The 15525-nt window shown below is 43.2% G+C and overlaps 1 protein-coding gene across 1 annotated transcript in view; it reads right to left on the bottom strand.

The window, feature by feature from the left end:
- Window positions 1-15525, bottom strand: part of itpr1a (inositol 1,4,5-trisphosphate receptor, type 1a) — a 201634-nt gene that overhangs the window by 169748 nt on the left and 16361 nt on the right. The window contains exons 3-8 of the mRNA XM_072451506.1: window positions 8148-8257; window positions 6868-6954; window positions 5892-6050; window positions 4384-4482; window positions 4235-4318; window positions 1580-1726 (exon numbers count right to left, since the gene is read on the bottom strand). Of these exons, the coding sequence (XP_072307607.1) occupies window positions 1580-1726; window positions 4235-4318; window positions 4384-4482; window positions 5892-6050; window positions 6868-6954; window positions 8148-8257 (686 nt within the window). The remainder of the gene's footprint in view (window positions 1-1579; window positions 1727-4234; window positions 4319-4383; window positions 4483-5891; window positions 6051-6867; window positions 6955-8147; window positions 8258-15525) is intronic.

Here is a 15525-nt window from a genome sequence, read left to right as displayed (position 1 = left end):
CTTTTCTTATTAGCTCTTGTCTTACTTTGTTTGAACAGCCCATTCTTCTAAGGTTGTGTTTACTCTCTGTGTTCAAATATACTCTGTACACAGGGAGGGAGAAAGTGCTTATACGCCTTGCACATACAGCTGTGTCATATTGACACGCTCAAAGAATTTTAACAGTATTAACTTAACAAATACAGGATTTGTTGGTGCAAGATTGTCCGCACGATAAACAATTCCAAAACATAGGATTAATGTTAATCTTTGTAAGTTTTCCCTCATGTTTCCACACGGTAATGTAAGTGTGGAAGAAATAAACTCGTGCATAATATTTTAAGTGAATTTGAACTCAAAAGTAGTTTAATTTGACCCATTATTGCAAAAAATTGGCTGTGTACTTTCTCCCCTGCTCTTTTCCTCTGATTCTGCATTTTACAACTCATCAATATCAATACCTAATAAATTGATCACAGACTCTTTAAATGTCCATGTTATTCATTTCAGTATTGTTCAGGTTGTTTGAATTCCTTTTCCCACAGATCATGTATTTGGTTTAATTCAGGTTCATCGAAAGCTTGTTGACATCAAACCGATCCTTTATTTATTCACGCTCGTTTTCTACAGTGTGCATTAGTTGTGATTGGTCCTTTTCCTGAGCGATAGAGGCTCAGTTCGTCTATCGCCACGACGACATTATGTGTGTGCATAATAAACAATCCGGGCCCCAACACTGATCCTTGTGGAGCACCATGTGTGAGGACCTTTTTATTTTTTTTTCCATCTATTGCTGAAGTAGAACTTTATGACCTAAATCCATATCGCTGATCAGTCTTAAAACAAATACTTTTTCGGCCCTTTTGAAGAATTACTTTGGCTGTTTTCGTTTTGTTAGGAAAAGGATCTGCTGACAAAGCGTTAATGATGATCTTTAGTTCCTCAATTAACTTCATTTTCATCTGCCAAACTCAGAAAAGAAAAAAGTAGTGACCCAAATAATTATTCAAGTAAAATGTATTTGGAAAAACTAGTACTTGTTGAGTATTGAGTCGCAGTTTGGACGTAAATATAAATAATCGGGAGAAAAACTTGAAATAAGTCATAAAACCTGGTATTTTCAATGGAAAGACACAAAAAACAGGATCTAAATGTTCAAATCATTTCACATCGTCGACATAAAACTTTTGTCACGTGTAGATTTACTCACGGCGAGAAGAGAAACTGCATTTTTACTTAATTAATACTGTTAATCTGTAGAATACAATACAAGTGAAGTAGGAGTATAAGTATTGTCTGAAAACTACTAAAGTTCTTTCAAAATAAAATATACTCACGTGAACTAGCTCTTTTGGTATTTAGAGATCATTTGTGACACTCGTGGTCTTTTTATTTTCTTATTTAACCCTTGTTTATTTACCTTACTCCTCCCACAAACCCGTCTGATTGGTCCGTTTTCCGTTGAGATTTGCATGTCAAATAATAGAAATGAATCGAATTTCAATGGAGAGCTAGAGAAACGTTTACCGCAATGATCAATAAATGGATAAAGTAGGAGGATTTGTCCCCTCCCCCTCGTCATGGCCAACCCGGTCCCTACCTCGATCTCCCACAATGCCTTGCTGCTGGTGGCCGAGGTGGCGGACTGGCGGCCGGTGGTGCGCAGGAAGACGTACTGCTTTTTCCGGTGGTCGTCACACGTGAGGAATTTCTCCTGCTCGGCGTGAAACAAACGAACCACGTCGCCCTGAAACACAAGGATCAAAGGTCACAAAGGATATTCACCGGATCGAGACCAGCGGGTCAAAGGTCACACAGGATATTCACCGGATCGAGACCAGAGGGTCAAAAGTCACACAGTATGTTCACCAGATCGAGAGCCGAGCCGTGGCCCAAGAATGGGACGTCAAAGTTTACATTTGTGGGTCAAAAGGTACTTTTTTATTGCTTATTAATTAGATATTATTATATATTTATTATTTATTAAATTTGTTGAATCAATTAACTGTTATTATCTAATAAATTACGATTAGAGTAAAAATAATCAGGATAAAAAAGTCCAATAAGACAAGACATTTAAGTCAATTTGAAAGAAATCATGAACTATTGCAAAATAACAATAAATATAGCCGCAAGCGGCAATGATCGGCCCTCGCCACGCCGCCGCCACACCGCCGCCACGCCGCAAGAGGAGGGGGCGCTAACGCGCCCCAATTGTCCTTTTATTACGCCTACTGCTGAATCTGTGACGCTGTCACATCTTCTCCCCTTTGTTTTACCATCAAAAAGCAATTTTATTTTGAATTCTTGGCAAAATGTGCGGCTTTGCCGCACAGACACCGTGACTCTTTGAATAAAAATGTGGATAACTTTTGATGGTCCACCCCTGAAGATGAGTCTCACCAAATTTCAGGTTAATATGTCTAACGCCCTAAGAGGAGTTTGTGAAAGTCTAAAGTGTAAACATGTTCTGGCGATTTCCCCATTGGAATAACATGGAAGGTTTCGGTCATTGTTACAGCAAAGCCATAACAATTATGACATGAGTCATTGACTTTTTTGATGGGGATGCCAAAATTGAGTTGTGTGTCAAATTTCATATAATTTCGCAAAACTAAATATTTAACCTCCATGTAAAATCTGTAGGGGGCGCTGTGGTTCCAAATTAATTTATTTCACTTCAAGTAGGTTTAGGGCAAAGAGTTTAACAACTGATTCTAATTTGACGCAATTCGGACTTTATCTGCGCAAACGGCAGAAATGTTAAATTTGGGAGATTTCTGAAATTCTTGCTACAGTTTGCGGCTTCGCCGCACAGAGACCGTGACAGGTATCAATGTAATTTGGATAACTTTTGATGTCCCACTCCTCAGTAGCATTTTCACCAAATTTCAGCTTTTTAGGGCCACCGCCCTGGGAGGAGTTCGTAAAAGTACGACGTTTGGAAAAACTCCGAAGTCATGTTTAGCCATTTTTGAAGCAATATGGCCGACATTTGGTTGGGCGGACGGCGTTGCCGTAATAATATTTTTTACTTCTCTTGTCACCATCTACCTCTGCGCCAAATTTCATGATTCTACGATCAGATTTTTTTTGGGTCACTTCCCATCTCTCAATGCATTTTTGGTACATTTGGGGGCGCTGACGCGCCAATTTTTTTTATTTTAGAAAAGGGAAATAGCCAGAATGTAGAGAGGCACGATTTTTAGAGATGTGAACATTTTTGTGACTTTTCGTCAATGTTCACTGTGTGAAAAATAGGGGGGTTGGTCCCGAGAAGAAGAAAGAAGAAAGATGAAAGAAGAAAGAAGAAAGAAGAAAGAAGAAAGAAGAAAGAAGAAAGAAGAAAGAAGAAAGAAGAAAGAAGAAAGAAGAAAGAAGAAAGAATAATATTCCGATGCGAAAACAATGTTTCCCATTTTTCAAATATCATAAACTATACATTTTCGGAAAGCCCTCGCGCTTTCCTACCTCATGGTGTGGGTCCCTGGTCACTGACGGGTACTTTCGTTAATTTTGAGTGGGCTCCGCCCACTTTGTGTTTTTGGCCCTCTATACAGTAATAATGTTCAATTTTTGCATTACATGCTTTTATGCACGGAACATGCAAGAGATGGGGAACGTATTCGTGAGCTACTTAGCGCAAATGAGTGCTTTATATGGGGATGACGACCGCTTCGCGGTCGTCATCTCAATGTAAAGTGCTCGTTTAGTGCTCACTTTTGCACGGGCTTCGCCCGTTTACAACGGTAATGTTCCATTTTCCTACTACTAATTAGTATGCACGGGGCGTGCATGAGTGAAGGAGTGCGTTAGTGAGTGTTTGGAAGTGCGCACTTTCGCAGCCGTGCTTTGCACGGCCTTACGAGATTAATAGGCCTCTCGCCAGCTTGTGGCGCTCGGGCCTAATTAAATAAAGTTTAAATTTTTGGGTCATTTTGGGTCAAGAAGATTCATTTATTGCTTATTAATTTGAATAAATAAATATATATATATATATATATATATATATATATATTTATTCAATATTAAGGAATCTTAATACATTTTAATAAATCACAAACTAGAAAAAGACATAATAATAATAATTAAATCGATAATAAATAAGAAGATTAACTTATTGCTTATTAATATATACATTTATTTATTTATGTGTTCAATTTTAATGAAAGCACAGACTAGACATGATAATATGAAAAGACATAATAATATTAAATCGATGATAAACTGCAGTTTGACGTGTGAATCGACTGACCCCTTTAAGGATGATTTCCTGGTTGTCGCTCCACTTCATGAACAGAACGATCTTCCAGCTCGTGTTGCAGTTCACCGAGTTCACCTGAGGAACAACAGAGCTCAGTGTGCGCTTTACACGGCGTTAACGAGCGGCGAGAGGGGGCGGACCTCGTTACAGCCGGGGTTATCCACCAGCTGATGGGAGCTGGCGTGGAGCGGCTGCCCGGCGTTCACGGGGTTCAGCACCACCTTGTCCCCGATCACGACCTGCATGGAAAACAGAGACTCAAGACGAGATCCAAGAAGTGCCAGAAGTCGTTATTCTGAGTTAAAAGAAAAGGTTTTATGGATTATTTGTACTTTTATTGTCCCCAGCTACTAGCAGCAGAGGGAATTGCAGTGAGGAAGTCAACAAAAGCTAGCTTGCCCTGACGTGCTACGGAAAACATGAATGTAATGAACGTAATTTGACTCAAAGAACGAAGTCTGGCGATGATTTATGGACTTATGATCTCGGAGCTCCGCCTTTGACGGTCGCAAATCTGGACAATTTGAATCGGGGAGTTTGGTGAGGCTCTGAGGGAGAGGACGCGAAACCAATGACGCTAAACACGACTCCGGCTTTGTTTTTGACGAGGAAAGAATGTTATCACGGGGTTAAAAGCTTAAAAATCAATATGTGTCTAGTAGAAAGTTGTATTATGTATGCCGTATTTTCTGGACTATAAATCGCACCTTTTTTCATAGTTTTGCCCGGGGTGTGATTTATATGTGATATTATTCATTATTTTCACACTGACAAACACAAGAGGGCGCTCTAGGCTCTAAGCGACGCAGAAGAAGAATCTGCACTTCCTCTTCCTCTGGAGTTTGTGGAGTTGTTTAGAAGTGACACAGACGAAGAAGAATTCAAATGATTTAGTGATTTGGGGTAAAACTGATGCTTTGGTAAACTTGTTAGCATGTTCTTTATGCTATAGTTATCTGAATAACTGTTAATATGTGACGTTAACATACCAGACACTTACCACAGTTCTGTCTGCGCCTCATGTAGCTGAAGGTGTTAGCGTTAGCATACGTCATGTAGCTGAAGGTGTTAGTGTTAGCATACGTCATGTAGCTGAAGGTGTTAGCGTTAGCATACGTCATGTAGCTGAAGGTGTTAGCGTTAGCATACGTACACCTATTCACCATGTTCTCTCATCTGTTATTAATTTAAACTGCATTTCAAGATTAAATGTCTGTTCTTGGTCTTGGACTTTATGCAATACGTTTCCCCAAAAAATGCAACTTTTGCCGTATTTTCCGAACTATAAGTCGCACATTTTTTCATAGTTTTGGCCGGGGTGCGACTTATAGTTGCATTTATACTTATATACCTATACTCCGGAGCGACTTATATGTGATATTATTTGTTATTTTCACACTTGCAACCGCATTTTATACTTCAGCGCGACTTATATATGTTTTTTTCTTCTCTATTATGCATTTTTTGGCTGGTGCAACTTATACTCCGGAAAATACGGTAATAAAGAAATGAATATACAGAGCAACACATGAGCAAAGCCGGAGAACATTTGGTGATGTTAAAGACTCTTTTTAGTGACTGGAAGAAGGTCCTGACATCATCACTTCACTTCTCAAAAAGCCTGATCGTCGCGGTAACGGAGTCTTACGGTGTCCCCGATGGAGCGGAGTTTGTAGAACGGCTGGATGTAGAACCAGGAGCCCTCGTTCCCCGCCGTGTCCAGCATCACCCTCATGGCGTTCTTCTCCAGCAGCGCCGGCAGACGCTTGTTCACCGTCAGGTACTTGTTACTCTTCAGGTGGAGCATCTGAAGTACGGCAAATTCAAATATAACACAGATAAATGATACTGCATTCAAAAAACACACGTCCAGACGGCGCTCAGGGGAAGTCCCAAAAATACAGTTCCAGTAATTGATGACATCACATGAGGAAATTACACAGCAAACACTGGGACAAAACTCATCTAATATAAAACTGACAAATATAAATATGTGAGAGCGACTTTATTTTGTTGAATTAAAGGTTGAATGGACGATTTTTTTGGCATAAATCTGAGTCTTATTTCCTCGTGGCGTGGACGGCCGATTAGTCCTGCCACGTATCAATCATAAAACGCACCTATCGCTCACCTGCAGCCGCGTGCGGATCGTCCCACATTTCCGCGTGTCTAAGCGCATTGATCTATCATAATATAGTTCCCTCAGTGTACGGGGCAAAATGAAGACGGAGAAAGATAGTTTGAGCTGACTCATAAGAGACGGAAATCTACGAGAGACGAGAGATGTGATGCGCTCCGTCGCGCTAATAAACAAACACACGTGTGTGTTGTATCGGTTGCACGGGGGCGTGGCATGTGCACTTCCGCCTGAGTTCTCAAATCGCCGAAAAATCGTCCATTGCGCCTTTAATGTTTAGCGAGTCAAAACAAGTTGTTTCTTTGCGTAAATTATGCATAAATTTTGACTGGAATGAGTGTGATGTCATTTTTCAACATATTTTTCCACGTTTTCTCCACAAATACCCGCACAAATAAGTATAAATACACCAAATCAAGTCTTCATGGCGTCTGCACTGAAATGCCAGTACGCGGGTTATTGTCCCGCACTTCACAAAAGTACAAACCTGGATGACGTTGCCGTATTGAATGACCGACCCGAGGAGCTTTTTGTTCTCCGAGTCGTTCTGCTTCTTCTCCAGGTCGGCGGCGTGCTTCAGAGGGAGCAGAGAAGACAGAAACGCCACGGGTCAAACCGGCGCCGTAAATCCACCGACGCAGCACGATAACCGAGACGAAGGGCGCGCCTTTTAACGCTTACAGCCGGGCTAGCGTCGGGCATCGCTCAGTCTGACACGCGTCGCTATGGAAACCCAGGGAGATACTAATCTGCCATTTTTTTTACAACTGTGTGACCGGATCGGAGCCGACTTTAAATGGAAACGAATGATGAAAACAGAGGAAAATACAATAGAATGAAGTCTTGGGCTACGTTTGCAATCACACTTATTTTACACACACATTATACTGTTCACTGGCCTGTTCACTGGCCTGATTACTGGACTGTTCACTAGACTATTCACTGGAATGTTCACTGGCCTGTTCACTGGCCTGTCCACTGGAATGTTCACTGACTGGACTTTTCACTGGCCTGTTCACTGGCCTATTCACTGGCCTGTTCACTGGCCTGTTTACAGGATTGTACACTGGACTGAATACTGGCCTGATCACTGGTCTGTTCTCTGGACTGTTCTCTGGTCTGTTCACTGGACTGTTCACTGGACTGTTCACTGGAATGTTCATTGGACTGTTCACTGGCCTGTTCACTGGACTGTTCACTGGACTGATCACAGGACTGATCACAGGACTGTTCACTGGACTGATCACTGGATTGTTCACTGGCCTGTACACTGCTTTGTTCACTGGACTGTTCACTGGAATGTACACTGGAATGTGCACTGGACGGTTCACTGGCCTGTTCACTGGCCTGTTTGGACTGTACACTGGACTGTTCACTGGACTGTTCACTGGACTGATCACTGGACTGTTCACTGGACTGTCCACTGGACTGATCACAGGACTGTTCACTGGACTGTCCACTGGACTGATCACAGGACTGTTCACTGTACTTTTCACTGGACTGTTCACTGGACTGATCACTGGACTGTTCACTGGACTGTCCACTGGACTGATCACAGGACTGTTCACTGTACTTTTCACTGGACTGTTCACTGGACTGTCCACTGGACTGTTCCCTGTACTGTTCACTGTACTGTTCACTGTACTGTTCACTGGACTGTTCACTGGACTGATCACTGGACAGTTCACTGGACTGTTCACTGGACTAATCACTGGACAGTTCACTGGACTGTTCACTGGACTGTCAGTGTGACTTTGCGTCACTCACGTGGAGCTTGTTGAGGAGGACGGTGTCGGTGTTTCCTCCGGGTTTGGCTGCTTTCCAGAACTGTTTTTGGGCCGAGTAGCGGTTCATGGGACACAGTCTGAACAGGCAGTCTACAAAGACACAAACAACAACAACAACATGTGATCTTTACTTCAACTCAAACATATTGTAATATCGGTATTGGCAAGTATCGGTTATCGGCCACAGCAGAAGTATCAGATATTGGTATCGGCCTGAACAGAAGATTAAAACAATAACACAATGAAAACAAGCACCAGAAAAGTGTCGTAGAGCAGCTTTAATCTGTAAGTTCTACAAACGTGTTCAGAAATGAAAGTGTCAACGTGTTTCCAAATCCATTCATCCATATTTGTTTTTAGGCCGTGGCTGCAGAGCCGCGGCGCGGTCAAATAACCCAGCAGTTTCAGGAGCCGCTGCACTGCCATATAGCCTCATGGCTAACCCTAACCCTAACCTTAACCCTAACCCTAGGGTTAACCCTAACCCTAACCCACTGCCATATAGCCTCATGGCTAACCCTAACCCTAAACCCTAACCCTAACCCTAGCCTCATGGCTAACCCTAACCTTAACCCTAACCCTAACCCTAACCCTAACCCTAACCCTAACCCTAACCTTAACCGTAACCGTAACCCTAACCCTAGGGTTAACCCTAACCCTAACCTTAACCCGGCGTGGTCAAATAGCCCATCAGTTTCAGGAGTCGGGGCACAAAAAAACCATGCAGTTTTGGCCGCGCGCCGCTGCTCTGTAGACACTCCCTTGTTTTTAATGTTTTAACTCCTCCTTTAGCTCCTCCTTCAGCTCCACCTTCAGCTGCTCCTTTAGCTCCTCCTTCATCCTTCAGCTCCACCTTCAGCTGCTCCTTTAGCTCATCCTTCAGCTCCTCCTTCAGCTGCTCCTTTATCCATCAGCTCCTCCTTCAGCTCCTCCTTCATCCTTCAGCTCCTCCTTTAGCTCATCATTCAGCTCCTCCTTCAGCTGCTCCTTTATCCATCAGCTCCTCCTTCAGCTCCTCCTTCATCCTTCAGCTCCTCCTTTATCTCATCCTTCAGCTCCTCCTTCACCTCCTCCTTCATCCTTCAGCTCCTCCTTTATCTCATCCTTCAGCTCCTCCTTCATCCTTCAGCTCCTCCTTCAGCTCCTCCTTCAGCTCCTCCTTCAGCTGCTCTTGTGGACAGGTCAGATGATGATGACCGTCTGTGTCGGTGAACTTCAAACACGCTCCTGCTCCATCAAAGCAGCGGCTTCAAGGGAAAGCCCAGTTTAGCATCACAGAGTGTTTCTGAAAGAACATCTCATCTACACAGCGCTGACACTTTCATGTAGCGGAGCAGAATGGTGCACAGTATTTCACAAAACGAGAGTAACCGTGACGTCAGCTGAAGCGATTGGGAAAAGCGCTCGTAAAGTAAAGTGAATAATTAGGACGCTGGGAATGCGAGGAATGCGGACTAGTTCTGTTTTTCAGGTTTTTAAAGACTGCGCCTTTAATTGTAGTCATCTGGACTCAGTTTGAAAAAATAGACGTTTTGACTCTCATCCAAGAGTCATTGTCAATAAAAGAATTTAGATCGAGAACTCTGATATTAATACTGTTCTGTGGTAAGACCCACCCATTGGGCGGAGCCTTCCTGAAGTAGAAAGAGTTATTTGTTTCAACAGAAACTTCCCCCTTGTATCTACCGAGCTAGCCTATTCAGAATCTTAATGGGCTATTAGAATCCTCTTTGTCTTTGTGAGACCCTGGCTCAACCACCCTGAGTACCTGATTAGCATCTAAATGTCCTGGTCCTCTACCTTTCCAGGGGTTCAGTAACCCATTATAAATAACAGGAAGATTAAACCTTAGCCCTCCATTTCTGTTTAAAGAAGGTCTTTCTTTTTTAACAAAAATAGCTTCCTTGACTCCTCTTTCAAACCATCTTTTCTCCCTGCTTAAAACCTTCACGAAACGTCTATTTTTTCAAACTGAGTCCAGATGACTACAACTGAAGCTTTTTCTACTATGGAACACGCCTGGACGAATGAGGGATTACACCGACATTGCGCCTTTAAGTAAAAGAGGTTCGATGGACACAAAACACGTCTCATTACTGTAACCGTGACGAGAGCGTGGTGTTGTCGTGGTGTTTTTGTGGTGTTTTGATGGCGTTTTTGTGGCGTTTTCTTGGTATTTTGGTGGCGTTGTCGTGGTGTTTTCTTGGTGTTTTTGTGGTGTTTTGGTGGTGTTTTCTTGGTATTTTGGTGGTGTTTTGGTGGTGTTGTCGTGGTGTTTTGGTGATGTTTTGGGTGGCGTTTTTGTGGTGTTTTGGTGGCATTTTCGTGATGTTTTGGTGGTGTTTTGGTGATGTTTTGGTGATGTTTTTGTGGCATTTTCGTGGCGTTTTGGGTGGCGTTTTTGTGGTGTTTTGGTGGCATTTTCGTGACGTTTTGGTGATGTTTTGGTGATGTTTTGGTGATGTTTTAGTGGTGTTTTCCTGCAGACGGTGAAGAGGCCCGTTGTGTTCGCGGCCCTCTCATTTTCATAGATGCAGAGCAGCCGATGTCGCCAGGGACCGACACATTTGCATCGCGACAGTTACGGGAACTTCCTCTTTTCCCTTCCTCCGAAACACAAAACTCTTTCACTCTTTTACTTTGCACTTTGCACTTGAGTCACTTGACGGACTGACCACGAACACAACTCAACCGGCATTTTTCAGAGTACGATTAAACCTCACCAAAGACTTAATACTGGTACTACTACTGCTACTTTATGATTGCTTCTACATTTGACACTACGTTTACTTTCATTGCCAGAAACTTTACGGAACAGAAAAGTAAAAATGGACCTATATATCTACGTTATTATTGATTTACTTTGAAATATATCTAAAACAGGACATACAATAGTTAAAAATGTTTGCAAAACGTCAGCATGATAAAATCTGGTGCCGCGCCGTACATAAGAGCTAATGTATTTCAACAGGAGGGTTAGCGTTAGCATTAGCCTCCAAACACTGCAAATTATGAAAAAACACTCGAACACCAGCAGAACACCAGAACAACAGAAGAACACCAGAACAACAGAAGAACACCAGAACAACAGAAGAACAACAGAAGAACACCAGAAGAACACCAGAACAACAGAAGAACACCAGAACAACAGAAGAACACCAGAACACCAGAAGAACAACAGAAGAACACCAGAACAACAGAAGAACACCAGAACAACAGAAGAACAACAGAAGAACACCAGAACAACAGAAGAACAACAGAAGAACACCAGAAGAACACCAGAACAACAGAAGAACACCAGAAGAACACCAGAACAACAGAAGAACACCAGAACAACAGAAGAACACCAGAACACCAGAAGAACAACAGAAGAACACCAGAACAACAGAAGAACACCAGAACAACAGAAGAACAACAGAAGAACACCAGAACAACAGAAGAACAACAGAAGAACACCAGAAGAACACCAGAACAACAGAAGAACACCAGAAGAACACCAGAACAACAGAAGAACACCAGAACAACAGAAGAACACCAGAACAACAGAAGAACACCAGAACACTAGAAGAACACCAGAACAACAGAAGAACACCAGAAGAACACCAGAACAACAGAAGAACACCAGAACAACAGAAGAACACCAGAAGAACACCAGAACAACAGAAGAATACCAGAAGATCACCAGAACAACAGAAGAACACCAGAAGAACATCAGAACAACAGAAGAACACCAGAACAACAGAAGAACATCAGAACAACAGAACAACACCAGAAGAACACCAGAACAACAGAAGAACACCAGAAGAAAACCAGAGCACCAGAAGAACCACAGAGCACCAGTTGAACACCAGAAGAACACCAAAAGAACACCAGAACACCAGAAGAACAACAGAAGAACAACAGAAGAACACCAGAAGAACACCAGAACAACAGAAGAACACCAGAACAACAGAAGAACACCAGAAGAACACCAGAACAACAGAAGAATACCAGAAGATCACCAGAACAACAGAAGAACACCAGAAGAACATCAGAACAACAGAAGAACACCAGAACAACAGAAGAACATCAGAACAACAGAACAACACCAGAAGAACACCAGAACAACAGAAGAACACCAGAAGAAAACCAGAGCACCAGAAGAACCACAGAGCACCAGTTGAACACCAGAAGAACACCAAAAGAACACCAGAACACCAGAAGAACACCAGAAGAACACAAGAACACCAGAAGAACACCAGAAGAACACCAGAAGAACACCAGAACACCAGAAGAACACCAGAAGAACACCAGAAGAACACCAGAACAACAGAAGAACACCAGAAGAACACCAGAAGAACACCAGAACAACAGAAGAATACCAGAAGATCACCAGAACAACAGAAGAACACCAGAACATCAGAACAACAGAAGAACACCAGAACAACAGAAGAACATCAGAACAACAGAACAACACCAGAAGAACACCAGAACAACAGAAGAACAACAGAAGAAAACCAGAGCACCAGAAGAACCACAGAGCACCAGTTGAACACCAGAAGAACACCAAAAGAACACCAGAACACCAGAAGAACACCAGAAGAACACAAGAACACCAGAAGAACACCAGAAGAACACCAGAACACCAGAAGAACACCAGAAGATCACCAGAACAACAGAAGAACACCAGAAGAACATCAGAACAACAGAAGAACACCAGAACAACAGAAGAACATCAGAACAACAGAACAACAGAACAACACCAGAAGAACACCAGAACAACAGAAGAACACCAGAAGAAAACCAGAGCACCAGAAGAACCACAGAGCACCAGTTGAACACCAGAAGAACACCAAAAGAACACCAGAACACCAGAAGAACACCAGAAGAACACCAGAAGAACACCAGAAGAACACCAGAGCACCAGGGAACCAGAAAAACACCAGGAAATGTAAGCGTAGTTTATTGACGTAGTGTTCTGCACACGCTAACGTCCGCGCAGTAAACGTTTAATAAATCTGACGTTGGACAATAAGTAAAACACCAAAAGAAATCAGTTTGACAATGAAACTTTAGTTTTATTTCATCAGGAGCAAACGTTGGTACTGCACGTATTTCAAAGACATTTTTGCCTAAAACAAGTGTATTTTTTCAAGCGTTAGGGTGTAATTTTGCCGTGTGAAACTAGTATCGCGTTCTGTTTCAAACACGTCCGTCCCGAGTGGTTTAGATTGAAATGCGCGGCCTTTATGTACGCTTCCCTGTGATTTCGGACCATAACGTGTCCACTTAAAAGACTAAAGACGAGACGTTTGTGCGGCACAATCCGTCTCTTTCTCTCTCTCGCTCGCGGCGCCGAGACCCTGCAACATGACCAAATAAGGCCAAAGGGACTGGGAAAAGAGGGAAAGAAATGGACGGAGAGAGAGAGCGAGCATGGAGACGGAGGAGAGGAAGAAGAGGAGGAGGAGGAGGAGGCGGGGGTGAAAGAAGACCGGAGGAGACAGAGAGTAGGATGGAATGAGACGAAAAAGAGACTTAAAGAGAGCGAGATATGATCCGTCGTTCCCGGGTCGTAAAAGAGAGAAAGAGAGAGAGAGCATGGAGACAGAGGAGAAGAAGAAGAGGGAGAGGAGGAGGAGGAGGCGGGGGTGAAAGGAGCGAAAGAAGACCAGAGGAGACAGAGAGTAGGATGGAATGAGACGAAAAAGCGAGATAAAGAGAGCGAGATATGATCTGTCGTTCCCGGGTCGTAAAAGAGAGAGAGAGGGAAAGAGAGAAAGAGAGAGAGAGGGAAAGAGAGAAAGAGAGAGAGAGAGAGGGAAAGAGAGAAAGAGAGAGAAAGAGAGAGCGAGAGGGAGAGACAAAAAGATAAAGAGAAAGAGAGAGAAAGGGAGAACGAGAGAGAGAGGGAGGGACAAAAAGAGAAAGAGAGAGCGAGAAAGAGAGAAAGAGAGAGAGAAAGAGAGAGAGAGACTGCAGCCTCTGAACACGTAAAATCTTAACTGTGTTTTAGGTCAATGAGTCGTCTTTGTGTTAAGATTATTGTGAGGAAAAACTTTAACGGTTTAGCGAATATTCACGATTCCTGAGTCCGAATGTCCCCTGACCCCTCCTTCACTACATAGTCCTGCACTATTTAGCAGACTTTATAGTGCACTCAATCACAGTGCGATCCGGACACTCAGCTCACGTGACTCTGGCGTCCAAGAGAAAAAAAGTCGGCAAAAAAAAAACCAAAAAAAAACTGTAAAATCTGTCTGGGACGCATATATTTTTTATTTATTTTATTTATTTTATTTATTTTATTTATTTTATTTATTTATTTTATTTATTTTATTTATTTTATTTATTTTATTTATTTTATTTATTTTATTTATTTTATTTATCTTATTTATTTTATTTATTTATTTATCTGTTTTTGTTGTTTTTGTTGTTCTGTGTTATTAAAAAAAATATTTATAATTAAGTGTTTTCATTTTTTTTCACTCATGTCACTGTCTTTGTTATTTTATTTGTTTAAAGGGCTTTTCTTCTGTGTTTCAGACTCCGTCATCTTAAAACAATTAAGATGATCAAATCAGTTCATTAATTGTTCCATTATTTGAAGAACCACATTCTCTTTATTACACTTCTTTATCTACAGCTCATTTCCTGAGGCCCACGACAGGAAGAGCTCATAAAACATGACCAATGGTTTCCTCCCAACACTTCCTCTTCCTCCTCTATCTCTCTCCCCTTTCTCTCTCTCCTCTCTCCTCTATCTACTATCTCCCTCTCTCCCACGTCTCCCCCCTCACCCTCTCCCCCATCTCTCCCTCCCCCCTCTCTCTCTCTCTCTCTCCCCCTCTCCTCCCCCTCTCTCCTCTCTCTCCTCTTCCCCCTCTCTCTCTCTCCTCCCCCTCTCTCCTCTTCCCCCGCCCTCCCCCTCTCTCCCCTCTCCTCTCTCTCTCCCCTCTTCTCCCCCTCTCTCTCCCTCTCTCTCCTCTTCCCCCTCCCCTCCCCCTCTCTCCCCTCTCCTCTCTCCTCTCTCCTCTCTCTCTCCCCTCTTCTCCCCCTCTCTCTCCCTCTCTCTCCTCTTCCCCCTCCCCTCCCCCTCTCTCCCCTCTCCTCTCTCCCCTCTCCTCTCTCTCTCCCCCTCTCCTCCCCCTCTCTCCTCTCCCCCCTCTCTCTCTCCTGGCACTCTCTCCTCTTCCCCCTCCCCTCCCCCTCTCTCCCCTCTCCTCCCCCCCTCTCTCCTCTTCCCCGCCCTCCCCCTCTCTCCCCTCTTCTCTCTCTCCCCCTCTCCTCCCCCTCTCTCCTCTCCCCCCTCTCTCTCTCTCCTGGCCCTCTCTCCTCTTCCCCCTCCCCTCCCCCTCTCTCCCCTCTCCTCCCCCCCT

This window comes from Eucyclogobius newberryi, unplaced genomic scaffold, assembly GCF_026437365.1.
Source record: "Eucyclogobius newberryi isolate DKJ021-1_F unplaced genomic scaffold, fEucNew1.0.hap1 SCAF_19, whole genome shotgun sequence".
NCBI classification, from domain to species: domain Eukaryota; kingdom Metazoa; phylum Chordata; class Actinopteri; order Gobiiformes; family Gobiidae; genus Eucyclogobius; species Eucyclogobius newberryi.
This window is presented reverse-complemented; position numbering and strand designations above follow the sequence as displayed.